This window comes from Lycorma delicatula, chromosome 11 (assembly GCF_047948215.1).
Source record: "Lycorma delicatula isolate Av1 chromosome 11, ASM4794821v1, whole genome shotgun sequence".
Taxonomy (NCBI): Eukaryota; Metazoa; Arthropoda; class Insecta; order Hemiptera; family Fulgoridae; genus Lycorma; species Lycorma delicatula.
In genome coordinates this window covers 59,615,875-59,643,426 of record NC_134465.1, presented here as the reverse complement: position 1 = coordinate 59,643,426, position 27,552 = coordinate 59,615,875, and the positions used below count along the sequence as shown (strand labels likewise).

General features: G+C 28.9%; 1 protein-coding gene and 1 long non-coding RNA gene across 2 annotated transcripts in view; one reads left to right on the top strand and one right to left on the bottom strand.

Annotated features, from left to right (window-relative positions):
* Positions 1–22,315, top strand: part of LOC142332034 (uncharacterized) — a 40,966-nt gene extending 18,651 nt beyond the window's left edge. The window contains exons 2-3 of the long non-coding RNA XR_012758124.1: positions 20,651–20,814; positions 22,084–22,315. This is a non-coding gene — a long non-coding RNA (uncharacterized LOC142332034). The remainder of the gene's footprint in view (positions 1–20,650; positions 20,815–22,083) is intronic.
* The window catches only part of Sbf (SET domain binding factor), a 145,991-nt gene that overhangs the window by 6,148 nt on the left and 112,291 nt on the right, over positions 1–27,552 (bottom strand). The window contains exons 26-34 of the mRNA XM_075378127.1: positions 23,888–24,023; positions 22,834–23,022; positions 19,341–19,557; positions 17,954–18,081; positions 14,622–14,803; positions 10,839–10,986; positions 9,121–9,336; positions 5,025–5,181; positions 1,490–1,696 (exon numbers count right to left, since the gene is read on the bottom strand). Of these exons, the coding sequence (XP_075234242.1) occupies positions 1,490–1,696; positions 5,025–5,181; positions 9,121–9,336; positions 10,839–10,986; positions 14,622–14,803; positions 17,954–18,081; positions 19,341–19,557; positions 22,834–23,022; positions 23,888–24,023 (1,580 nt within the window). The remainder of the gene's footprint in view (positions 1–1,489; positions 1,697–5,024; positions 5,182–9,120; positions 9,337–10,838; positions 10,987–14,621; positions 14,804–17,953; positions 18,082–19,340; positions 19,558–22,833; positions 23,023–23,887; positions 24,024–27,552) is intronic.

Sequence of the window (27,552 nt, the reverse complement as noted above, 5' to 3'; positions counted from 1 at the left end):
ACAAATTCACTCTAAAAATCAATTTATAATATCCAAATCCTGCTTATGAAGCATCACTGTATTTTGTGTTCCTAAGTAACATTTTTGATGAAGGAATCTAATGTATAGAGGATTAAAATACACAAACAGTTTTTTAACCCTCTGATTTTGTACACATACTTCTCTGTCATCAATTTTTACATTGTCTACTTAGTGCTGGATGACTTGTTTTAAGTAAATGACCATATATAAATAAAAAGTAAAAATATAGATTACTCACACTCCATGATAAAACTTCTAATTTCTATATGTATAGTACTATCATGTGTTCATAGTTTGATCAGCGATATTGAGAGACTAACAAACTAAGTATCAACTTTCTCCATATTATAGAATGAGTCTTGTGGTTGTTTGAAAAATCCTATTTGCCACAACGAGGCGTCTTCATTAATTGCCGGGTCTTGTTGTTCAATTCGCCATCTATTATGTGTTTCTTGAAACAGCATTAAGGCTTGTTTGATAAGTTTTGGTCTTTGATTTATTATATTATTCTCTAAATAGCAAAACGTGTCCAGGTAATCGACCACAGAACTGTTATGGTCTTCTGTTTTCTAACCATTTATCAAAACCAACAGTACAATATACATAGTTACATTTTCATGGTTGACTATATAAACAAGACCTACCTGGTGATGTAATTTGTTTATTGCATCTACATTATAAAAAAAATGAATGTACATTTATTTCAACACCATTATCCTCTACTAATAGACCACTGCTATTAGCTTTGAAATAAACATGTGTACTACAGTATTAATCGATTAGTGTGTATACCGGTGAAGATCAACTTGTTAAAATCGAAATACCTTCAATGCAAAGGGATTCGCAGCTGTTTTACGATTTGGCAGTAGGTGATTTAGAGAGAAACTTTTCAGAATTTAAAACACTAGAAAACAAATCAGTAAAGTTAAATAAACTGTTATAAACTAAAACATCACAGTTTTAAATATAGGTACCAATTTGAATTTGTTAGCATTTCAAGCCACTACTATTAGCTTTAAACTAAACATACATGCAAAACGGTATTAATGTTAATATGATCCTTTAAAAATAACCCCATTGCACCACCGACCATAAAGTGCTCCTTTCCGATCTTTCACTTTTATCGCGGCATATGGTGCAATATCGTGACTTGACATAAGTTCCCCCAATTGCTGGTAACTTTATGTGTATAGATAATACATGTACATTATATTACATCAAAACTTCTAAACCTAAGTGTGAAAGAGTTCAAAACTTTTCTCTAATGTTGTATGCATTTAAATTTACAAATTTTCTTCTGATTGAACCAATATCAACTTTTCTAACAAATGCAGTTTGTTAAATATTGATACTTACTAAAGAAAATTATTTCATACTTTTTATTATAGAAACTGTTTAACCATTTAAACTTCATCATACAAAATAACAAAAATAATATTATAATAACAAAAATAATAGTAAAACTCACCAATATATCCCTTACAATGTGAATCTTCCATTGCATCATAATACCTGAGCTGATGCTTAATTGAATCTAACACAAACCAACGTTGTTTCCATCCCTTTAATAGAGCACCTCTCTTATACAAATAACCTTCATGCGTTCTATTTTCAGCTACATTCGATGAAAACTGATCATAATATTGCTGATTTGTTGTCTGCATAGCATTTACACCTGTAAAAAATGTTCTATTTTAATAAATAGTTGAGAATATCCAATTTCTTTGCATTATTTCATTTGCTATACTGTGTTCAGAATAAAGAACAGGCTGCAAAGTTCTAAGCATCACACACAGATAGCGTTAGTACGCTTAATTTCTCAACGGCGTCACATGATTCCACTCTTCATTAGTTTACTAATTTACTAATTTTACTAATTTCATTAGTTTCAAGTGCTGCATCACTTACTATTTACAGTTAGTCAGGGGAGAGTTAGGGCGTTTTCTGAAAAATGGAAAAACTGGAAATTCATACAGTGATTAAATACTTTTTTCTGAAAGGCTTAAGTGCAAAGGAATTAAAGAAGAGCTTTATATGATATTGGGAGATTGTTCTCCATCAAATACAACAGTTAAATGCTAGGTCGCAGAGTTTAAAATGGGTCGAACATGCTCTCTTGTGGAACACTGGTGTAAGTGAATTAACATTAAAGGTGACTACATTGAAAAGTAAATCAAATGTCCACAGAAAAATGTTATTTTCTTATCCAGGTCCAGAACTTCTCACCTCATCCTCGTAGTACAATCTATCTGTCATAAATGTTGAACATTTCAACCCTCAAAAAATAAGTTGTGTTAAAGTGATAGTTAAAATCTAATACAAAAATGCTCAAGAACCATTTACAAAAAAAAAATAATCTAAATTTTTTCCAAACATAGAATTTTAAGATGTTTAGGCTGTATTTAAAAGCTTCATTCATTTTCAATTCTGACTACCCGAAGAAAATGTTTCCCCAAAATAGTTCTTTTCTTAAATATACAAATAGGAATAACAATAAAAAAACTATTTTATGGTGTTGTGCTGGTATATGCTGTTTTATTGTGTGTTTTATGTATGTAAATTATATGTTTTTTAAAATTATTTTGGTAAAATGGCAGTATCTCTGCCTTTCAACCAGAATGTTCTAGGTTCGAATCCTGGGCAGGCTGTTTTCACATACTACTAAATTCACTTTTCATCACAAAGAGATATTTAAGGTTAACTGGGAATAAGCCTGTAGTTGCTGGAATGCACAAATAAATTTGTATATTTAATTAATATTTTTCCTTTCTGTAAGTCTTATCAACATTTTTTTCAATTTAATCATTATCTGCGTACATTGATGAGTAAATATATAAAATAAAAAATCAATAATATGAGCAAAGATCATAAGAAAGGAACAACTATTTGATGACTGGTAGATATTACAACTGGTGCTAATATTTGACTGATACGGATAGTGTGTTTCAGAAATTTTAAAAAACCTTTTAAATGTAACACAAAGCTGTGCTGATAATTACTTAAACACCATTTTCATGATTGTCACGAAAAGTTTTTGTTTGTAAACATGGTTCATTAACTAAATTTAACCCTGTGAAAAAATGACTAGTATTTTGAGACCTGACTGACTATTCTGTAAAACCACAAAAAAATTTTTAATTTGCCTATAAACATGAAACAGTGAAAATGTTATATTAAATGCTAATAAAATATGCATTTTATATTCATTTTATGCAGGTGATATCCTAAGAATATCACCTGTTTTATGATCATGTTTATATGAATCAATTATCACTAGTACAAGGGTCTATCACAATGCAGACTGGGCTTTTGTCATCATGATTCATGAATAAACGTGATGGTTGTGGCAAAGGGCCCAGACAGTAATGAAGTAGGGAAGGGATGGATGCAGTCCAGCGCCTCAGCATTCACACCGTTCTAGACAGTAGCATCAAATCATAGAAAGCGGTTCCATCTTGGTTGCGCAACTTATTATTGTGAAGCTTCTCACAAATGAGGGAGTCAAACCTCAAAGATCTTGACTAGATTACGTGCATGGTTTGGGGATGTGATGTTATCAAGTAGCCAAACATTCTACTGGGCCAGCAAATTTAAAGGAGAGCATGATGCAGTAAAAAATAAGTCACAATAGGACACTCGAAAACAAATGTGATTGATGATGATATTTGAGTGATCTGTGTCTGCACTGAAGAAAATCCACACCTTATGACTGATGAAATCGCTTTGGAGTTTGTTTATTATTGACCTCAAAGCATCTTGGGATCCACTCAGTCTCTGTGAGGCAGGTTCCAAGACTTTTGACCCAAAATCAAAAGCAGGCCTGACAGGAAACTTGCGAAAGGCTCCTGAACTTATTTTGATGAGGGGAAATAATTTTTTGCCTAAAATAGTCACAAGTGATGACTATTCTATAAACGATGTGATTTTGACTTGGGAGTCACAAAGCTCTTGAGTCAAAATCAGAGAATATGAACTAGCATAGGAATAGAAAGCCTTCTGCTGTAAAGATGAAAACATGTCGGTCAGCTGGATAAGTCCTTGCAACTGTTTTTTGGGACTATATTGTTTATCAATTTTTTCTGTGAATGTCACCTAGTGAATGCTGCATAATATTGCTAGTTTGTAAATAGATTGAAGTCACTAACAAGCATAAAACGGATCATCAGCATATCAAAGATGTGACTTTCTTTCAACAGTCCAGATTTATCTTCCTGTGATTTCTTTTTTTTGAGCTATTGAAGGAGGCACCAGGAAGATATCAATAATAGAAAAAACAACAAAGTAGAGGAATTCATGAACTTTTGAATTGGGACACAAACTTTCTCAAACTTTTGTTGAACAAGCTCTTCAAATTTTGGGAAAAAATATGCATAATACTTAGACTATACAGGAGAGACTATACAGAAAAGCAGTAAAATATGTTTTGTATTTTTATTCAGCATGAATAAATACAAAAAAAAAATCTAGTTTATAATTGACTGATCCTTGTCACTGTTCTCATCATAAATCAGTAACTAAAAATTGCTTATATATCATGGACTTTTCAGTCATTTCTAATTTAATTATCTATAACAGATTATTTAGTATCACTTTTCAAAACTCTGTCCCTTCATTTTTACACAGTTTCAATATTTTTCTATTAAATAAATCATGTACTGTTATTATTATATAATAAGAATATGTAACAACTTAACTATCATCAATTCAATTAAATAGAAATTAAGATGTCAGTACAGGATATAAAATAATTTTTTAATGACAAATTAAGATTTATATTTATGGTAATAATTTTGGTAGACTGCGATGAATAATAATTATAAATAAATGATCTAATCGATGAATGATTAAACACTCATTGAAACAAATATTTTTTCAGATTTTACAGTGTTGGGTTAGTGATGACCAAATATTTCAGTAGAACACATTACAAACTGGCAGTCAACATTTTACAATATAAATGTTGCCCAGCTAGAAAAAAAGAAGAAATTACTCTTTATACATACTTGAATTTACAGATCCAGTATCACCACCGCTTCGTGTCAATGTCTGATTTGTCAATGTACCATCAGCGACAGCTTTATACTTTGTACAATTTTTAGGTACACTGTCTGCACATTTTTCATGACAACTATAACCACAGTCTATACATTTCAATCCAGTCTGAAACATGAAAATTAATAATCAATCAGTTTTACCACCTAACTATACCTGTTCGTTTTATTTCTCTTTGCCAATAATACCACTATCTCATATATTAGTGCATTCAATGAAAATTAAGTACTATTTTTTACATGTTAAATAATTAATTCTATGGTCATAAATATTAAATTTAAGCATTATAATTTAAAATATACTGGTACTCAGTACACCATTAATTTGTATACTGATGTTACCATTCAGTATCAACAACTGTAAAGTGGTGGTAACATCTCTACTTTTTATCTAAAAGGCAATCTTGTTACAAGTTTAAATTACAATCAGTCTTTGCATTTTTCATCTGCCAAAAATTTCCATACCTAATTTTCTTAAATAGGTTGCGATAAAACAAACTACTCAAAATTGTTACCTAGTAAGATAATGCCAATTGAAATATAGTGCAAATATTGAATAAATTAAAAAATAGCAATTTTTTTGACAACCTGTAACAAGTATAACGGAATGAATATTATTATGAAACAGTGGTAAGATCATTCTAGAAAATGTTGTACAATGAAAATTTTGTAAAATGATCTACAATATTTATTTCTTAATAAAATTTGAAGACTGTTAAGATGGTATAACATAGAATAATTAGTAGCATCCAAAACTAGTAAAATAAAAACAATGAATCAAAGAAATTGATCCTGTCGCTTTAGTGTAGAGCTCATGTAGATCAGTTATAATTGCCACAAAACAAAAAGGTTCTTTTTAAAAAATAACCTATGAACCACGCAATGAAACAAATTTAATTTTAAACAACATTTAATAATGTTTAATTCTGTACTACTTTTAAGGGATTCAAATTATATTTAATGAAAATCTGTAATAATTAAAGCTTATTATAAACAAAAAGTACCAGTTTTTTATTAGTTTTTGTGATAGTTAATTCCCATAACCTCTTTAATTTTTGTCAAAAAAAGCTGGCAAAGTATTGCATGACTTTCCTGGATACTAATAATAAAAATTAAAAGCGTTAAGAGCCAGAACAAAACAGAATATATATTTTTTGGAGGTGGGGAATAAATTTTAAGAAAAATCTTTCTAAAAACATTTTAACAGATTTTCTCAGTACAGTTTTCTCCAAATTTAATATCCCCTTCAATAAAATCAAATACTTCCTTTCCTTATTTTACTACCTAAAATAAACAATATTTTATAGTAAAGAAAATAAAATATATTTTCGTAATAAAGAAAAAATAAAATAGTGTTATCAGTTTTTTAACAACACTTTATACAAAGTATAAACTTTCAAAAAATCTCTGACAACTATTTAAAGGGATGCAGAGCAAAAAAAAGATATATATTTCAATTTTAAGAGGTAGGGGTTGATTTTTTGGATTATTTATATACGCATTGTCGGTAATAAATTTGGTATAATAAAGTTTTCTCTAAGAGTCCTCTGAAGAAAATTAAAACGGTTTTTTTTGTGATATCCACCACCATTTAATAAATTTAAAAAACTTCATCTGATCAATGTCTCATACAGTAATATCGAGTGAAATTTGAAGAAAATCAGTTTGGTCAATCCCGAAATGTAAGACCAAAATCTGTGTAACATATGTATGCACGTTCATACATGTGTACATGTGTTTTTTTTGTCTAGATGATCTATTTGGATCCTAAAATGTAAAGATTTACAAAAAAAACCTGATAACCCATTTTTGACATGATCACTATACTTTCCCTTTTTTTAATACAGCTATTCTAGCTATATTTGCAAGGGAATTAAAAATCAAAGTGAAGTATTTTAAGAAAAGTTTCATCTGTCATTTCACATTTGTTTTTAATTTTTCTGTTTGTGTTTCAATAAGTTAACAGTTAAAAAAAAAAGAAAAGCTGTTACCTATTCTTGGTAAACAGTGAATTTTTTTTTGAATTGAACTATTTATTTTAACAATGCTATTATTTTATGAAATTTAAATTAATGAAGAGTATAGAAAAGCAGTTGGGAAGGAAAAAAAGAACTTCCATTAACACTGCTGTTAATACTGCTTTTCTATAGAGAAGAGTACAACTGCCTTGTATTGTTCTACAATAAAATAGCTGTTTAGAAAAGTACAATGTCAGCATTGTATTTCAAACTTACATACACTCTTTCCTAATAATCAGAGGAGGTTTCTGCACATTTTAATAAATATTTTTCACTTTTTAGAAGCTTTTTTCATCCTGTTATTAAGTGAAACTATGTAAAGTGAAATAATATTGATAAAATACATATATTTGTGAACAAATTCTTATCTTACCAACAGAAAAATTATCAAATTCTTTTTAAATGCCTGCCATACTGAAACTGACCATACAAAAAATTTCTGAAGTGACCAGTTAAACTCTTTTTTTAAATATTTTTTATTTTTTATAGATCTATTAATGAAGTAGGAATGAAACTTGAAATTACATTACCACAAAAACAAGTAAAAGCAGATTAATTTTTATGCATAAATTTACCATCATTTATACAAATTTTCTTTAAATAGATTTAAACTCTCAAGAATAATCAAGAAATAAACAAGTTTTTTTTTTTAACAACTGGTACAGGATAATTTTTTTGTATTTAAAAAATCTCTAGATTAAATAAATTTATGGACAAAACAATAGCTTTATTCTATTAGTAGTAAACAACATTCATTAAACTTCTCAAGTATGAATGAAAATGAAGAATTAACATTTTGAGAAAAAGTAAAGTGTTTTTTTTGTTTTTTTTTTTATAATCTGAAATAAAGGTTAATTCAAATGATGAAGTGTCTTAAAGGACATTAGTATACATTACTGATAAATAATGTTTTTACTCATTAATCCCATTAGCATGAGCATGAGAAACACTTTTCTACACGTTACAACTTATTTCATGCAGAATAGAATGTGTGGTATCTTAACTTTATCACTCAAACTGGTTTTTTTAATTAGTTACTATGTTTTTACAATGTACTAATGACAAAAAGGAAGAAACACATTTTATTTTTAAATGTTTAACATTTAATACAGTTTTATATGTAGTTTTAACATTTAAATGTTTAATACAGTTTTATATGTTTAACATAAGTAAATAAAATTATTTATTTATTATTAAATAATTATTAATATAAATATATATATAGTAATATATATTATTATATATATAATATATATTATTTATTCTTAGCTCAGGTTAACGAGTAAAATTATCATTTTTAAGACTAGTAGTAAGTCAATAAAAAATTTGATAAAACTTCATTATTGTATTTTATGACTGATAAAACAAAAGTAATTATTAAAAAATGTAATAGGTTACATTTTTTGTTTGAACTTAACAATAAGTCTATTATTTAGGTTTATGCACACAAAAAATGAATGCAGTACATTCAAAAAAGAGGTTGAAATATCTCTATTGCTATTATAATTTTTTTATTTATTCTTAAACAAACATTTTTTAATATTTAAAAAATATACTTTGATTCACTTGAATATGAAATCTAAAATGGACCAACAAAATAATAATATTAACCTCACCTTTTTTTCCGTCACATGAAGCAAATTTATTTTTACAAAATTTGGATAATGGAAACCCAGTTTTTGGTTCCTAATGAATAAAAATTGAGTACTATAATATTTGCCAAAATATTTTGAAATAACTTGTCAGAAATAAAAACCACTTAATATTTTTCAAATAAAGAATCCTTTACAACACCCGTAAAAAAAAAATATATGAAAAGAACAGTTTAAGATTGTGTCGATGTACAAAATCAGGGGCCAAAAATACAAATATGAAAGGTAAACAGAATATAATAAAAACATACATAATAAGTATGAAATAATAAGTACATACATAAAAATTAAAGACACTGAGAAGGAATACTAACCAGAAAAAAGGAAGAATACCATATTAAGAAAGAATGAAAATGAAGAACTAAAAAATAATTTTACCTTAACTGGTCCCCAAAGGACATTTGTGCAGAGATCACAGTATGTTGGAGTAGTAAAATTATGTCGTTCAAACCTATGTGGATGAGAATATACAGGTGCAGATGGTGTCTCGGTAGCCCCAACTATTTTTCCCCTCATCAGTATTTCTAATGTCGATCGTTTATGTAATAATCTACCGTGAGATCTTACTAAATCTGTGCTAAATGACGCGTGCCTCTGTTGAAAAAACAAAACATACATTCCATGTTTAAACACAGCTATATTTTATGAATCACTAAACTGGTCTTGTTATCTGATTACTGTAAAATATGATAAAACATGAAAAATCAATTACAGAAATATTCTTGATTTCTAAATCACTTTAATATAACATTTATTAGTGGAAAAGAAAACTGACACAATAACTGAATCATTTAAAATGATATAAAAATGAAAAAAAAAATTTTAAATTCAAGTAAGATTACAAAATGAAGGTAATCCTACTAATTTTCCCCCTCTTCTGATTAAAAATTCCTACAGCACTAACTGTGACTGACAATAAGAGAAAGCAATGAACGTTTTTGCTGTGTATGATTTTTGATGGTGAAAATAACACTTAGTGATTCAATAATTTTTAATGATAAACCACATCAAATATAAACTTACAAATTAAAAACTTTTTACGTTACATTATATTACATTCCACAAATATTAAAAATCACACTGTGCTGTAATTCTACAAAACACAAGTTTAATCTATGTAAAAAAAGTATTCAAAATTATTTTATAATGTTAAAATATTTCTACATGGTAAACTTTCATAGCAGTACGTACAAGGAGATGAAATCAATTTCAATTCTGACAACTGACAATTTGTTTGCAGACTAGAAAAACACGGGTTTTTCATTGCTGTTCTACATTTTTTTTTTGCTTCTGTTATGAATTTATTAATTTTCACAGAAACTTCTGCCAATATTCAAACCCAGTATCCAAAAATGAAACACTGAGACGCTACCACTCCGTCATGGAAATTACTGTCCTTGATGATAATTTAAAAAAAAACCCCTAAAATCTATAATTTGAAATATCTTTAATGATAAAAATGTTGAATTGTGATATTATTGCTGGTTTTTCTGGAAGGAAACAAGAATGCAGTATTGGTGTAATTGTGATTTCATAAATTCTGCCAACTTATGAAACAATTATTTCCCAGTCACAATTTTACTATTTAAAAAAAAAATACACCAATTCTAGGAACATTTCGAACCTATCTTGTATAAATTTGTTTTACTGTATTTATCAACATGAATTACCACTACCGTTTATCAATGGTGTACATATATATTTATATATATATATATATATATAAAAGAGTAATTCCGGAATTTAGTAAAATAAAAGTGAAATTTAAAGTGACTATCATTTACATAAATACGACTGAATTAAGGATAAACTAGGTTTCACTAGAAAGGACTAACGAAGTAAAGATGTCAGGTCATGCTATAAATTAAAAAAAAACCGATTGTAGAATTTAATTAGTATATAACATATAACATGATTGCTTTAAATAAGTCAGGTGTATAATTTTATAATCGATACAACATAAAAAAAAATATTTTAACAGAAATGTGAAACTTATCAAATAAGATAATTTATAAATATCAGAAAGTATATTACAGAATACAAACAATTACTATTAAAACTAAAGTTTAAAGAACCAGAACAAACAGAATGCTTACCGTTAATGAATCTGTAGTTGGTAATTCTAATTTATCCCAAAGAACTTTCCATTTCTGAGGTAAATGTCCTAATTCAGTCTCAATTTTATGTATTTCTTCTAAAAGATGTGAAAATGCATCTGGTACACACCGATCCACATCATCATATCTTAAAAAAAGGAAATGTAAAGGATTAAATATAATCATTCGGAATATCAAGAAATTATTAAAACAAAAATGAAAATGGGTGACAATCTGCTCAGAATCAATAATTTTTGATACATTACAATTGTTCATAGTTTAATTGTTTTGTTATTGATAATGGTACTATATTTTTGAAAAACAATTTCTTCCTTTTTAGTAAAAATTTACTTCATAGCAACTATTTTGATACTTTCCTTCAGCCATTATGTTTTGATAAGTTTTTCTTTTAAAACATTTACTACAATCTTAATTATGATTTACACTGCAATCCTTTTTTTATTTTTCTTAATAATTGTTATTTTTTATAAAAACCTTTATAAACAAAAATAAACGAATATAACTATTTAAATATATTACCCACGCTAGTTCTTTTGATAAGTTTTGCCTGAACATTTTACTTCCTTTAATCATGAGAAAACTTCCTTCATTTCATATTATATATTAATTAATACAGGGTGTCCCATATAAAACGCAACCCATCAATCACTCATCCATGAAATTTCAAAAGTCAAGCTTACTCCTCTACTCGTTACTGAAATGGACTCGTCCAACATCTGAACATCGCAGCGACACAGTAGAACACTACCGATAGTAACAACAATGCAATCATAACGTTCAGTGTATTGCTAGAGACAAGATGGTGTTTTCGCTAGATGAACGTGTTTTCATTGTTGAGTTGTACTTCAGTACGAAATCAGTGGCTGCAAGATTTGTTTCGCCATAAGTACCCGGATAAACCAGCTCCTAACAAAACATCAGTATTAAGGTTAGTTGCAAAATTTAGAGAGACCGGTTCTGTTAATAACAAGGAACACAAAAGATCTACGTCGGTGTTGAATACAGATACAGTCGCTGAAATCAAAGACCGATTACTCGCCTCGCCAAATAAATCGATCAGACATTTGTCTGCTGAAATTAATTTGTCTAAATCAACTGTTCATCGGGCGACCAAACAATTACAATTACGACCTTATCGCATTCAAACGGTTCATCGACTTCTTGAGCCCGACAAAGAAAAACGGCTACAATATTGACAACGGTTCCATAGATTTCTGCGTAAGGGAATTAATGTTATGGATTCATTATTTTTCACAGATGAAGCACGGTTTCATTTGGACGGCTACGTAAACAGCCAAAACAGTAGAATTTGGAGTGCTGAAAATCCCCACGTTTATCACGAAAAACAATTACACCCGCAGAAGTTGGGCATGTGGTGCGCGATATTGCAGAAGAAAATAATCGGTCCTATTTTTTTCGAGTACACCATTAATGCAGAATGATATCAGGATATTTTATTTAAGTTCATCGCACTCTTGGAAGAGGAAGACAGACACTGCTGGCTACAACATGATGGTGTGACATCGCACTAGGCAGGTTCAACTTCTAATTTCGTTGAGGAATTCTTTGGTAATCGTGTTATCGGTCGAGGCTTGTAGCCACCAAGATCTCCAAATTTGACTGCAGCAGATTTTTTTCTATGGGGTTACCTCAAAGAAAAAGCCTACAGCAACAAACCACGAACACTTCAAAGTCAATATTGAACAAGCTGTATTAAATATCCAGCCACAAACTTAGAAAAAAGTTGCAAGAAACGCTATAAAAAGAATTGAAGCTTGTATTTAAGAAGATGGCGGTCATTTCCAACATTTACTCTAAATGTAAGATAATGCATGGTAATAATAAAAATTACATTTACATTTACACATGCCTTTTTATTATTTCAATACCTACCAATATAAGGTTGGGTTGCATTTTATATGGGACACCCTGAATAATATGGATACATCCATTAAGTAACAGAAACATGCACACAACTAGATTAAAGAATAAAAAAATGCAGCAAACAGCAAATACTTAACAAATATTCTTAGAAAATAAGTTTATTATAAAGAATCTACTTATAAAATCCATCACGTTTTGAATTTCTATTATTATTATTAAAACCAGTCTTCACCATGTGGGATTCTGATACGAGGCTGGTCATTTAGATCACATTTTCTCCAATTGTTCCCGTTCTATAACCCCACTTCTTTTTTTTTGCAGTCCATTTTCTTGGTTTCAATCTCTTCCTTCTTCTTCTATGTTCCCCTTCAAGTAATTAGCTGTTGTAATATTCTTTTCCTTTCAGAATGTGTTCAATTAGATTTGGTTTTCTCATGTAGCTGTGAACTGTAAGAGAGCACTGTTCAAAACAATCCAGCTACTTTCCTACCAATCCTGCTCCTTTCTTACCAAATCCTACCAATTTATTTCCTTTATACTCACACTTCTAAGTTTCAATGCTGTCTTTTTTCTTTCCTCATTTCTACACCCTTTGTAAAACATTCCGTACATAACATATAAACAATATTTTTCTCAGTTTCATATCTGAACTGCTACATAATTTTATTATTAAATTTTTTATTTTCCTTTGCAATTCTTATTTTTATTTCTGCTTTGCTCCTCTAATTTTCTTTGCACAGATAGTAGAGCTTTTTAAGTTATTCTATTTTTACTTACTTTATCTTTACTACTATATCTTCTCTAGAGCTTACTCATAAATTTTCTTTTCCTGATATTTATTTTTATTCCATTAAATCTGAATTAGTTCATCTTTCAACCTTCTGTATTTTATTCTTTCCTATTCTTATTCTAAATAAAAGTTAAACAATATAATAGAAAACAAGTCTTGAATTATATCTACACAATTCTTTTATCTCAAGCAAATCTGTCATAATTATATTACTTTTACAGCAGCAATTTGTCTCATGAACAACTATTTGATAAGTCTTCTGCCCATTCAGTCTAACTTTCTTTATTTAAAGGATTTTCACTAATCTATCCCACCTAATTCTGTCAAATACTTTTTCTATATCTATGGAATAAAGCTGTTTTGTTTTATTTTTCTTTATACCTTTTCTATTCTTACAATTTTCTTCTCCAGAACAAAGAATAATCTGTATTAAACCCTATTTTTAAAAATATATATTTTCTTTGACCTTGCATCTTCAGTAATGGGAGCCCCCTGCTAAATAAAAGAAAAAAAAAACAGGGGAAACTTTCACAAATGAGATTTATAAGCTGGAGTGAACTACATAATATAATAACAATACTGGGTATCAAATATAAACATTAAGAATTAAATAACACCATTTTGTAACTTTAACTAGCTAAGGTGCAGTCTTCAGAAATTCATAAGTAATTAAATGCAGGTACAATATTATCAGCAGGCAGTGCTATGATACTACTTAAGTTTAAAATAGTTATTATATACAGTATTTTTTTATGTGGAAACGAATGTTATATGACTAAAATAGCTGCATAAAATTATTTCTTATAAATAAAAATACAGAACAGAGCAGCATCTCATATTCATACAACATTTTTAAAAGGACTTATTGTCTAAGTCCTTATGAAAAAAAAAAAATGTATTATAGATAGAACTCAAGAAAATATTTACATCAAAAAAAAAAAAACAACTGACATTATTTTTTTCTGTTTCAGTCCCATCTTCATCTACATTATAAACTGTTTTAACCAAGATTATTTAAGCTTAGAACTGTAAATAAAAAAAAAAACTCTACAGTATACCTTAAAGGTACCTTACGTATATTTACTTACCCTAATGTGACAACTTTACGTGAAGACTTGTTAACAATACCATCGGCAGCTTCAGCCTCCTCTTCTTGTTGTGTATCCATCTGTATTACTTCTAAATCGTAGCTAGGACCATGCGATAATTCCTCACGTAAATAATAACGCCATATATCTAAATTGGCAAGATGGGCTTGCGGCCTTAATACCTGAAATATATATATATATATAAAAATATCACATTAAAATGCGTGATTTAATTAAAAATAATAAATGAAAGAAGTATACAGGTTTTCCTAATAAAAAAAGGAAATAAATATTTAATCCTTACTGGCACATAATAATAAATTGTACAATCATGTCAACAATCGGTAGGTTGCTGCTACTCCATGGATAAAAAAAAAACAAACTACCTTAGCATTTGCAATAATGGAAACTATGATAAAATGAATCGAGCAGCATTACAATAGAGCAGTACAGTAGCCACCACGTAACTGTGAGCCTGAATGATCAGCTCACAAGTCATTGCTTTACTATTGTTCTCTAAAACATTGGTAGACCATGATCAGTCATCTCTTAGCATTACCATGATGCATGATACGTTGAGTAGTAATCATTGCCACTCCAAGCTTGCTGTTACTTGGTGGCAACTTGTACACAATAATAATATGGTGCCGTTACTTGACAATAATAAAACAAGAAGTATACATGGCTAAAGCTCATACCAATAATGTGAAATGTACAGGAAATAATATTAAATTAAATAAAAGAAGATACTAAAATAATAAAATGCAAAATAAAAAACCAACTTGTGATAATAAAAATTATTTAATCAAACATTTATGCACAGGTTTCAAAATTAGAACAAAACCACAATAATATTGTTCCTGTATATGTACATTTTATTTTAAATAAATTAGTAGCAAAATCTTTTTTTACTTAATAATAAAAAAAACACCTCAGGAATTTCCTGTCCTGTCAATTTTTATTGGCCTGCCTGAAAGTGTTTGTTTAACCTTTATTGATTCTTTACATATTTTGAATAATTAATAATATTTTTAAATGCTTCAAGTCTTTTTTGAATCACTTAAAGTTTAAATTTAAATTTACTGTATTATACTTTTATGTTTTTTTGTTTTACTTTTTTGTGTACTTTTGTAGTAAAATTTAAATTTTCATAATTTTACTAGTATTAATGATACACAGGTGATGGAAACAATTAATAATTAAAACAGCTGTTTATTTGTATATTCTAGCTGCAAGGTATGTTTATCATTCTCAGGATATAATTATTATTATTATTATTATTATGCATTTACGGCCAACATGGGACCACTTAAGTCAATTTTAGTTGGATCTTTTCTGAGAAAAGCGTGTTATTTTCCTCTAAAATGCTGCCCAGTATTTCTTCATCCGTTCAGATCTTGCTTTCTTTTCTTCATCCGTAAACACCCTCTTCGTTGTATTTTGTAGTTTGTCTGTCTTTTGTTTAAATCTAATGTTTTTGTCTTTTAGCTCTGTAATTTTTCCAGTTTTATTCTGTAGGTCAGTCAGGGAAATTCCCAATTCTTTCATATCTTCTCTAATTTCTTTGATCCATCTTACTTCTAGCTTTTGGAACCAGAGCTTTTCAATGATATTTCTTGACAGTCTTGTTTCCGGTGTCCTTATGAGATGACCAAAGAAAGAGATTCTTTTTTTCTGCATAGTATCAGTAACAGGCTGTATTTCTCGATACACCACCTCATTTGGCCCAACCATTGGCCTTCATTTGGTGTTTTTTATTGATACACGTTCTGACAATTCTCCTCTCTATTTTCAGAATTTTTGTAATTCGGTTTTTCTGAGTGATTTTGAAAAGGGTCTCGCTTCCGTAGGTGACTTCTGGCTGTACTACAGTTTTATAATGTTTAAGTTTTGTTTTACCAGAAAGACATTTTTTGTTATATGATGACCGAGTTAATTTTTGGGATTTAATCATTTTATTTGTCCTGTTTTGCCATGTCACTTTTTCATTTAAATTATAAGTTATTATTTCCCCTAGATATAGTTTTTTCTAAAGAGATATGAAGCCCTATCTTTTGTGCTAGGTTTTGAAGGCTCATGATTTGTGTTTTGGCTTCTTGAATATTATTTGCTCAAAGAGCGAGGCCATCTGCAAATCCTAGGCAATTTAGTGTGATGGAGTTTTTCTTAGTACCCATTTTTATATTTTTGGGATTTATTTCATACCATTTTCTCATGACAAATTCGAGGGCACAGTTGAAAAGGAGTGGTGAGAGGCCGTCTCCTTGCCTCAATCCAGTTTTTATGTAGAAGGGTTGAGAGAGTTCACCTCTGAATTTCACTCTGGACTGGGTATTGGTTAAAGTTAATTTTATCATGTTTACGAGTTTAGGGTGAAGGCCCAGGTTTCTTAGAATATTCAGCATGGATGGTCGGTGTATACAATCATAGGCCCTTTTAAAGTCGACGAAGGTGATTATTAGTTGTTTTTTCCGTCCTTTATATAAGTCTATCATAAGTTTTAGGGATATTATTTGCTCCGGGCAACCTCTCCATGGCCTAAATCCCCCTTGGTATTCCGCAAGTTCCAGTTCAAGTTGTTCTTTGCATCGGTTGTATATGATTCTCGACAGGATTTTGTATGTGCAATCCAGGAGAGATATGCCTCTGTAGTTTTCCAGATTAGTTTTATCCCCTTTTTTATGTAATGGATGAATGAGGGCTGTGGTCCAGTGTTCTGGAAGTTTTTCTTCGTTTCATATTTTCACGAGGCATGGATGTAGGGAAGTTTTGACTGAATAAACTGATGAGTGTTTCCAGAGTTCTGCGAAAAGCTGGTCTTCTCCGCTTGCTTTGTAGTTTTTTATTTCATTTAAGGCTGCGAGAACTTCTTGAATTGTTGGCGGGTTGATATTTACCGGTGAAGTTTTAACTGGAGTTTCAGTGTCTCAAAAAGTCTTCAATCTCAAAAAGCTCTGGGGAGTTGGGGAGTCGTCACAGTTGAGGAGTCTATTGAAGGTTTCTGCCAAAATTTCAGCATTTTCTTTATTGGTGTGGGCCATATTTCCTTTTTTTCCTCTCAGCATAAGGGTGGGTGGTTCATATCTTTGAAGAGCTTGACCAAAAATTTTATAATAGTCTCGGGAGTTATATATAATATAATATATATATATATATTACTAAAGTAGCAGAATTTTCTTTTGTTTTATTATCAATTATCAATCACTGAACTGAAAATATTGTAGAATACTCTGAGTCACTCTTTATTCTTTCCTGTAAATCCAGGTTATTACTAGCCTAAGGCTTGATTGATACATATAACAATAAAAATAAGTAAAATCAACAGAAATTACCGGATGCTCTGTATCAGGTGTATACATAAAATTGAAGAAAATTGGAGCTCTACTATGTTGTTTTTCAATGTAATCAAATACTGATTGGCCTAAATTTGGTCCGACATGTGTTCCAGCCAATCGACCTCCTATAAAAGCAAAAAGTAGATTATCCTTACAATTAAACATGAGCACTTAAAACATTATAAACCTACATTAAAAATGTAAAATTTGTAAAGTAATTTAAGATAAAATGTAATCTGGTAACACAATATTAGGTAAAGAGATATAGAGTGATAACTGGCTTAGCAATTTATTCCACTTTCAAACATTCTAATATAACTGAATCGTGTGGCAATATATAAACTAAATAAGGTAACATTAAAATTCATTTTAAGATGCTTGAAATACAGATGAACAATTGCTGATATATTAAAAAGTAGTATACAAAATATTTATGTACGCAACCCATTAGTTGATTAAAATAATGAAAAATGCATTACACATTTAATCTTTTAACTGTCAAACCTAAAAGTATCCATTTTCAACCAACAGAGGTGACAAAAATTGGTTAAATAGATTGCATTTTTCATTTAGTTATGCTAAACTTTGAATGCACTTGTTATATCTAAATAGTTTAAATAATATTTTTTCATTGAAATCAATAGAGTTGTTTACAGCTGAACATCAGCCTTTTGATATTTATAAATAGTAAACCTGATGTCTAATAAATCGTTAAGTTAACAATATAGATAATATTAAATTTTTATTATATTCTGATTCACAGTTAGATGATACCTAAATCAAATTTTTTTGCCTGTTTTTGAGAGTGGCACCAGAGATTTGGAAATTGAATGAAGTGTTCTACAACCACTAACAAAACAACAAAAAAAAAAGGTTATTGGGGAAGTAAATCTAATAGCATTAGCTAAAAATTCTGAAATATATTGTAACTTTAAATAAAGTCATAAAATTAAATTCAAATTATATAAAAGCTTTGTATATTGTTAAATTAACAACCAAAAAGATATCCTCGAGATTAACAAGGGGATAAGAAATTTGTTTGATAAAGGTTTCCAATTTCAAATTTTTATGTTCTTATGTATAAAAAAAGTATAAAGAACAGTATTTTCATTAAAACCATAACTGTTATTTCATTTCAAAGTTTATTTTCTGTTTACATAAAATAATTAATTGAATACAAAATAATTTACAATAAATTTTAAAATGCACCACATGAAATCTAATCGCCTGATTTAAGGTTCAGCAAGTTATTTTTTGTTTCTTTAAATCTTTCTAGGAGTGATTAATGTTGGTTCACATTATATTTTATAAACAGTTAACAATTAATTATATTTATTTGTAAATTACAAACAGAGATATAAAAATATATTATTAATGTACCAACCAGGATATATTCCTTCATCATCAGATCCAGTATCAACTCCTTTATGATGTGATGTTAAGGAACCTCGTTTATCTTCAACAGCAGCAATTCCACATTCCACTCTTTCTAATTCACAATCTAATAAAAATGTTCTAAAACGACATGAGACTGAATGATATGCTAGAAACCGTAGATAATAATCATTGAACTCAAATGCTAATGGAAACTGGCAGTGTATCTGTGAAATAAAATTAATAAAAACTAGTTATTATTAAACTATTTTATGTAAAGAATAAACAAAAAAAAGTATAATACAGTAAAACCTTCCCGTAACAGAATCTGATGAAGAAAGTGATTTTGAAGAGGTTTCCGTCTAGCAGAGTTTCATTAAAAATTGAGCTAACTTGTAATAAGGGCCTGTGGAATGAATTATATGACTTTAAAATAAAGTTTCACAATGATATACGTTCGGAATATTCCGGAAATTGATGTACTAATTTATTTGATAGTTTTTAAAAATTGCAAAACTGAAATAGGTTATCTTTGGAGAATACAAATTATACCGTTTACTGTATAAATTTTGTCTAACTGCAGCGGTTAGTTGGATTTCATTTATGAAAACCAAATAACCACTGATTTGTAATAGCTACAAATAAAACTTAATTGTTTTCATTCACAGATACTATACCATAAATATAAAACACTATGTCTATCTTCAAGTTAAAAATTACATTTCAAGTTAGTTATAATTCACTTGAAAGTTACCCTTAAAAATAAGAAAATACACTTATCCTAAAATACAACATAACTAACACAGATTCTAAAATAAAATAATAATCAAAAAATTGTTATAATATCGAGTACTGTATTTAAAACTCTAAATGGATATTGAACAATCAAAATACAAAACTAGAACAATAATTAATGCTTACAACAAAATGAAAATTATTACTGCTTCCAATTACAGTGTTCATGGTATTGATTAAAATTATTCCCAATTTTTAGAAATTTTTTTAAGAAACTTGCTGACAAAATACAACACATGGATTGTTTACATAAGCTGTCATCTGCTGCCATACTTCTTTATTAATGACCTGTCAGCTAATAGGCTGGAAATTTTACTCGTAAATGTATCTTGCATAAATGGGTATCTCATGTTAAGTAACTATTAGTCATCTACTGCATTTATTATTTTACAAATCATGGTTTATGTATAATCTGCTTTTAATCACTTTTGTTTTATTTCAGGCTATACTGTTTTTTATTTCTTTCCATCTTATGGGATAATTTTAACACAAGAAATTAAAAATAAAATCCATATTTCTTTTCAGATTCCATATTACAGATTTTTTCGTCTGGAAAAGATTAAATTATACTAAAATAAACCAGGACTTAAGAAAAGGCATGTTTGAAAAGATTCCTGTTTTGCAGAGGTTTCACTGTACTTCAACTTAAAAATTATATTTAATTCTTCTTTCTACCAATTGGCACACAGGTTTGTTAATTTTTAAATCATTCATTGCAAAACTATTACTAGATTTGGTTATGGCATAATTTTGTTCCCAGTCAGAGCTGTTCAATCATAATGCAGCATTGGTCAGGAGTGCAATATGCATTTGCAGAAAGTATTTTACAAAAATAATGATTTTTATGAAGCTGTGTAACAAGAATCTGATTATTTCCAAATTCAGTTTTATTATCTGGTTCCATCAGATTGTGGTATAAAAGCTTGAGATCAAAATCTTTAAGCTATGGGTTTGCTTTCAGCTGCTGAGATGGATCCAGACCAAAAAAAGTCAGCATATCATTTTTTTCAAATCAATCATTTTGTTGTATTTGTACCTTTATGATAAAATAATTCCTTTTTACTGAAAAACAATATCTATTTTAATAGAATAAAAATATTATTTTTAATTTTACGACAAAAAACACAAAATAACTGATTATTTCTGTATAAGTGAAGGACTTAATGAAGTTGAATGGTGGAACTATTGTGCAAAATTAATTTTTAACAAAATAATCTCCAAGTGGGATAATAAATTAAAAAAAAAAAAATAAGGATACAGCCATAATTCTAAATAAACAAATTATAATTTTCTGAAAAGGAGCTAAAAATTTTGGCTAATTTCCTTTTTCAAGAAATACTAAAGAGTAAGGGCTATCAAAAAATTATGATTTAAAATTTTTAAATAAAATGGGTAACTTGTGAGATGGATTTAAATTTAAAATAAATTTTAATTTTTTTTTAAATTAAAAAAAAATATTTTTTACAGACCACTGCAATGAGACAAGCAAAACTTCATATAGTGGTTTGAAGGTCTACTGTTGTAAAAAACAGAAATGTAAAAAATTATGTAAATTAATCCTTTTCTGAAGCAAGATACAGCTAAAAAAAGAAAAAATATATATATTTTGGGGAGGGGAAATATTAAATAAAAAGTTTTGGTAATTTATGATCTTGATAAAAAAATTTAACTTTTGTAAAAAAAAACTTTTTGTCTAAAGTGATCAAAGAAAGATTTCAACGATTTTTCAAAAATTTAATACATTCTTTCTCGTTGAAAGTACCATCTAACAAGTTTAAAGAAAATCAGTCAATCAGACAGACCAGTATACATCTATAGATATGCACAAACGTCTGAAAAAAAATTAATAAATATAAAAATTATTAATTAATTAATACATTTTTTGGACTTGTAAGTACTGGAATACAAAACTTTTTTTGCAGACAACTAATATTTATTTAAAACTATATTTTTTACAGCCTTGTGACATTCGCATCGTTGGCATCCTGGCTCAGGCTAGACTGAAAGATGTTATTGCCGAGGTACTGAAGATGATCTCCGGTAAAGCCCATTAAGACTAGGTATGGAGGGGGCGGCATGGCGACCAAAACAGTGACACAGAGGGTGTCTTCTCCTACAGAGTCAGGATACTCAATTTAGTTCATATGTACATTTATAGCAACAGAAGTTCACCAATACAAAACTAGACAGCACCATTTGAATTACAGCATGAAGAAGGGTAGGTTTAAGGAAACTATAGACAATCCTTACATTTCTGGAACATTGTTACTTAACAAGTCACCCAGGAAATAAAATACATACATCTAATTGAGGAAACAAAAAAAAAGTTTAAAAAAAATTAACTTTTATTTTACGAAACATAAAATTACTGTAAACTATTTCAAGATTTAAACATTTAATGACAAATACTTTTATTTTAAATCAATACTAATCTAGATATATTTTAAGGAAACTATGTGCTTGTTTAATATTTTTATCCTGGAAACTGTTATCTACTTACTATTGATTTATCATTACTATTTATAAAAGAATATGTCTAATTTTTCTCCTTTTTGGTTGAGAAGTTCCACTTCTTCTTTTTCCTTATGGATAATGCACTTCTTCAACATTTTTCCACTTTCCTGAAAATTTTCTAATCAACTCTAAATTATTAATTAAATAATCTTAATTATTAAAAAAAAAAAAACCCCCTAAAAGTAAAGGCTAACCTGATGCACAACATCAAGGAACTGAAGAAATGTGGGAGCAAACCCACTTGCTTGTGAAGAACTGGCAGCAAGATTACTCCTATGACTAAACCTATGACCAAATGCAAGCCACTCCTTTTCGACTAGTGTTCTAAACCCCTCTAATGTTCGGTAATGAGGATCCAAACAAAGTTGGGCAACTGAAGATATCTAAAGGCAAAAAAAAAATAAAACAAGCAGTTGAAAGTAAAAATTAATTAAAACTATAAAATTAGTTAATATTATATAATTCATTTTAATCAATGACTTCAGCATAGAATCTTTAAATAATTGTGATTACTTCGACAAGCTTTTTGAGGGAGAAGTGAGAATTTGATTTTAACAAATTATTTTGCCTAGATGTTAAGTATTAAAAATGCCAAATCTATAAGCTCCAACACAGAAGTGGAAGTTATTCTACCATCTTGGTGATTTTTTTTATATTCTCTTGACATGGGTGATGCAGTATCTCTAAACATGCTACATGATCAAATCTAAGTGTTATAACATACCTAATATAGAGCAACCGGTTTTAACGGCTTTTATTTTTTATCCTATTGAACATTGTTAAACATAAGGACCTTATAAAAAGTAAACAATCATTTCTATTAATGATTTTTTACAGCTATAAAATTTAAGGTGATTTTTTTTTAATACTATTTTATACAGTCTACTACTTCCCACAGTTCCCTTTGTTAACATATATGTGAACGGCAAGACCTTAAAAAAAAACCAAAAAAAAACCAGATATTGCTACCAACTAAAATTCGTTGTGCCTTAGAATGACAATGCTCATTAACTTAAGCAATTTAAAGAAAATCAATATTTTAAAACTGAATAAGCTTATAAACTGGTTTAAATTTAAATATCATTATAATTAGTTAAAACGTCTTTTACAACAATAAAATTGTTCAATTCTTATTGAAAATTTGTGATACGTATTCATTTCTAAAGATAAATATGGGAACAGAGATTCCATATAAAAAAACAATCTTAAATTTTGAAGGGTATTTTTTAAAATTTTTCAATACCTTACCTGACATGTAATATCCCAGCCATCCTCTAGACAAATAATAACAGATGAACCTTGCACGTCTAACAGATCTACGACAGCTCCAGCAAGTTGCATTACATTTTTAATTTGTTGCAACCATTCCGAATTCTCCACCAACCTGGACAAATCTGATATGATGTATTGTGTACATACTCAAATTATAAATATTATTATTTTTAATTCATTATTTGTAAATTAATGTTTATTTATTTCATCAATCTCTTCTTCTTTTTACATAAAATTAAAAGATAAAACAGCAGCTGTTTTGCTGAAAAATGTAATATATAAAAAAATTCAATTTTATATATACAGTATGTAATATCAATGGCAGGTACTGCTACTGATCAAAAAAATGTAAAGTGAGAATATAATAAATAAATATATTTATGTGTGGTGGTTGAAATAAAACATTCCAAAACAATTTACAAAAATTTATTTCAAAACAAATATTTTTTGTATTTTTTATTTCCTAATATATAATTTCCAAGTTAACTAAAAAAAGACTAAAAAAAATAAATAAATTTACATTACTCTTTGCTATTTTCTCATTCTATATTTTACACCTATATGACAAAAGAAGGTTAATGTGTTTGGATAATTTAGCCTGTATAGTTAACACTAAAAGAGCATCAATTTTTATAAAATATGTATAAAATGATTTTCCTTCACTGAATTATGCCAAAGAATAAACAATTTGGAAATTGAAAATGATGGTAAATGCAATCTTTTTTCAAAGCGAACAACCAACAAAATTTATTTAGTTGTGCCTTGTCATTCATGATTCTGCCAATTACACAATTTTATTATATAAACTTGCTCAGAAAGTCACTATGCACAGAGTTAAGTACTGAGGGAATAATACCTCACAGTTATTACTCAACTCAAAATAATTTTTCCCTACTTTCATGAAATTTTAAAGTGCTTGATGTCAATTTACAGTTGAAGCTTTGATTTATTTGAGGAATCTAATTATTCCCAGAATATATGTATGTAATCATTTATTTATAAAATTTTACATAATCAAAAATAAGAATGTAGATTGGACTTTACAGAAATAGTACCTTCTTTGAGGAAAATGTTAATATAGATTATTTATTTGGGTTAAAAAAGTGATATCATACCTCCTAAACATATAGGACAAATATATCAATACGTGATGTCTTTTAAAATCGGATCATCTTGAAAGACTATCAGCCTCTTTGATCACTGGATTTGAATTTAGCACTCTACTTTATGTAGGGATCAGCAAAACAAATGGTATCGAACACTGGTAGCTGAATATGCAGGGTTGAACAAATGAGATAACTGTTTAGATACAAAATATTTCACTAAATCAATTTATTTATGTGTTTTGAAACAAAGTGAATAATGCCCAGGACTGTACATCTATACAAGATTCTTACGCTGCAGTTAAAATGGATTATGAGCAATAAGAAAAAGTATAAAGCAAGTTAAAGATCTGAATATTCAAATGAATCTAAATACATTGGTTTAACCATAATACATACATATGTGTTATGACAAATTAACATTTTACAAAACATGAAGTTAATTTACATTAAAAATGAGTCAATCAGTAATTGAATGGAGCAGGCCATGAGACAATGTATCAAAAACAAAACTGATAACAATATAGTATTTTTAATTTATTTTGGCAATTTTTATGATAAACATTTTATAATGATATTGTGGAACAACATCCAACCAAGAACATTCAGTTCCTCACACTAAATCTTAGAATGTACATATAAGAAGAATATATAAGAATACAGCCACCTCTTTGCATTTGTATATGTAGAGAAGGCATTACACAATGTAGAATCCAACAGAATGTTTAGTAGAAAGAAAAGTTATAAAAAGACATTATAAGGATTAATTTTAACTGGACAGTGAACAAGAATTCTAGAAAGGACTGTTATTCTTAATTGAACAGGTATGAGATTAATGAAGCATTGTAATTTGTTCGAAACTACTGTTAATGACGGCTGGATGCATCATTTATAGGTTAAAATGATAGCAATATTTTTAATCTATTCAAGAACCACTAATCAAATACTGAAAGCAGTAAGAAGATTATTATTGTATACTTCAAAAAAATACTGCCGCAATGACAAGTTTATGAGCCCACTACAATTTGAAAGTTAAATTTTGTATATAAGTGCAGCTTAAATTCAATGTTAGTAGATAAGTGTTTATAATGTAAAATGCTATTACATAACATATAAACTAATATGAATAAATACTGAATGACATGAAATATTAATTAAAATGCAAAAAAAAGGTAAAATAAATACAACTCTTTTAATTATGAAAAACTTATATACCAGGTGATTTAAAACGGACTTCACAACTTTAAAAGCATATAAAAATTTATTGAAATAACTTATAGATTCGATTGAGATCTCATTTCATAAAAAAATATGTCAAGTTTTGTCACCCAACATTCACTTTGGTTCGATATGGATATCTGCAATGTGACAAACATCTCATCTGACAGTTCATTCCAGACTGTACACAGTAAGTCGGGCGTTACCTCTGCAGCTGCGGCATTAATTTGAAATCTTAGCTCAACAAGATCAGGAGGCAAAGGTGGTACATAAACCCAATCTTTATTGAAACCCCACAAGAAAAAACCTAATGGGGTCAAATCTGGGGGGGAGGTAACCTTCATGACCAATCCACTGAGCTGGGAATCGCGTATCAAGAAAATCTCAAACTTGTAGGTGGAAGTGAGATGGTGCTCCATATTTCTGATAGTAATTGCATCCATCTTTGTCATCATGGTCTAACTGGGGAATTAGAAAATTTTGAAGTATGTCCAGGTAAACAGTATTACTTATGGTTGCCTCGAGGAAGAATGGGCTATACAGACTTTGCTTAGGGCACAAAAAATATTGACCTTAGGGCTATCATGAATGTGTTGCAAGGTTTCATTAAGGTTTTCACTACTCCATATTTGGCAGTTATGGGTGTTCACCTTGCTGCTGATGCGTAATGTTGACTTATCACTAAAAACTAAACTGTCTAAAAATGTATAGTTATCTCAAATCTATCCATTTCCACATAAAAATGCAGCCGAGCAACTTTATCGTCATCTGTAATATGTTGAATCATAGTTAGACATTCTCAGAGTTGTTTCACAGTAGCTTCAGGGATGCATGGGCATTAAGCATAATGCCCATGCATGCAGATTTTACATGTTTAATAGAACAACCAATCTCATCTCAATGAAGGTTTAGTGCCACGATTTAAATTGTATGCCTACTAGGAGGGGCCCTACTGTACTCTCCATGAAAATTACGATGAACTGCAATTACTCACTGCAAATTGTGAAACCAAAACGCACAGTGAGCATGTTCCGTGCCAGTAAACGTATCCATTTTTAATAACACTGATGACAGCACTGGTAGTCAAAATCAGCACTAATGAACTATGAGAGTCAAAAGTTGATGTGTTTTTCTATGAAATCAGACCTCAACTGAATCTGTAAGTTATCTAAATAAAATTTTATATTTTTAAAGTTGTGCTCCTTTTTAAATCACAGAGTATATCATAACATCATAATCAGCAGAAAAATTCAGATGTTTTTTTGATTTCATAAACAAAGAAGTTAACGTTACCACTATATTACAACCATGTTAGTTAAA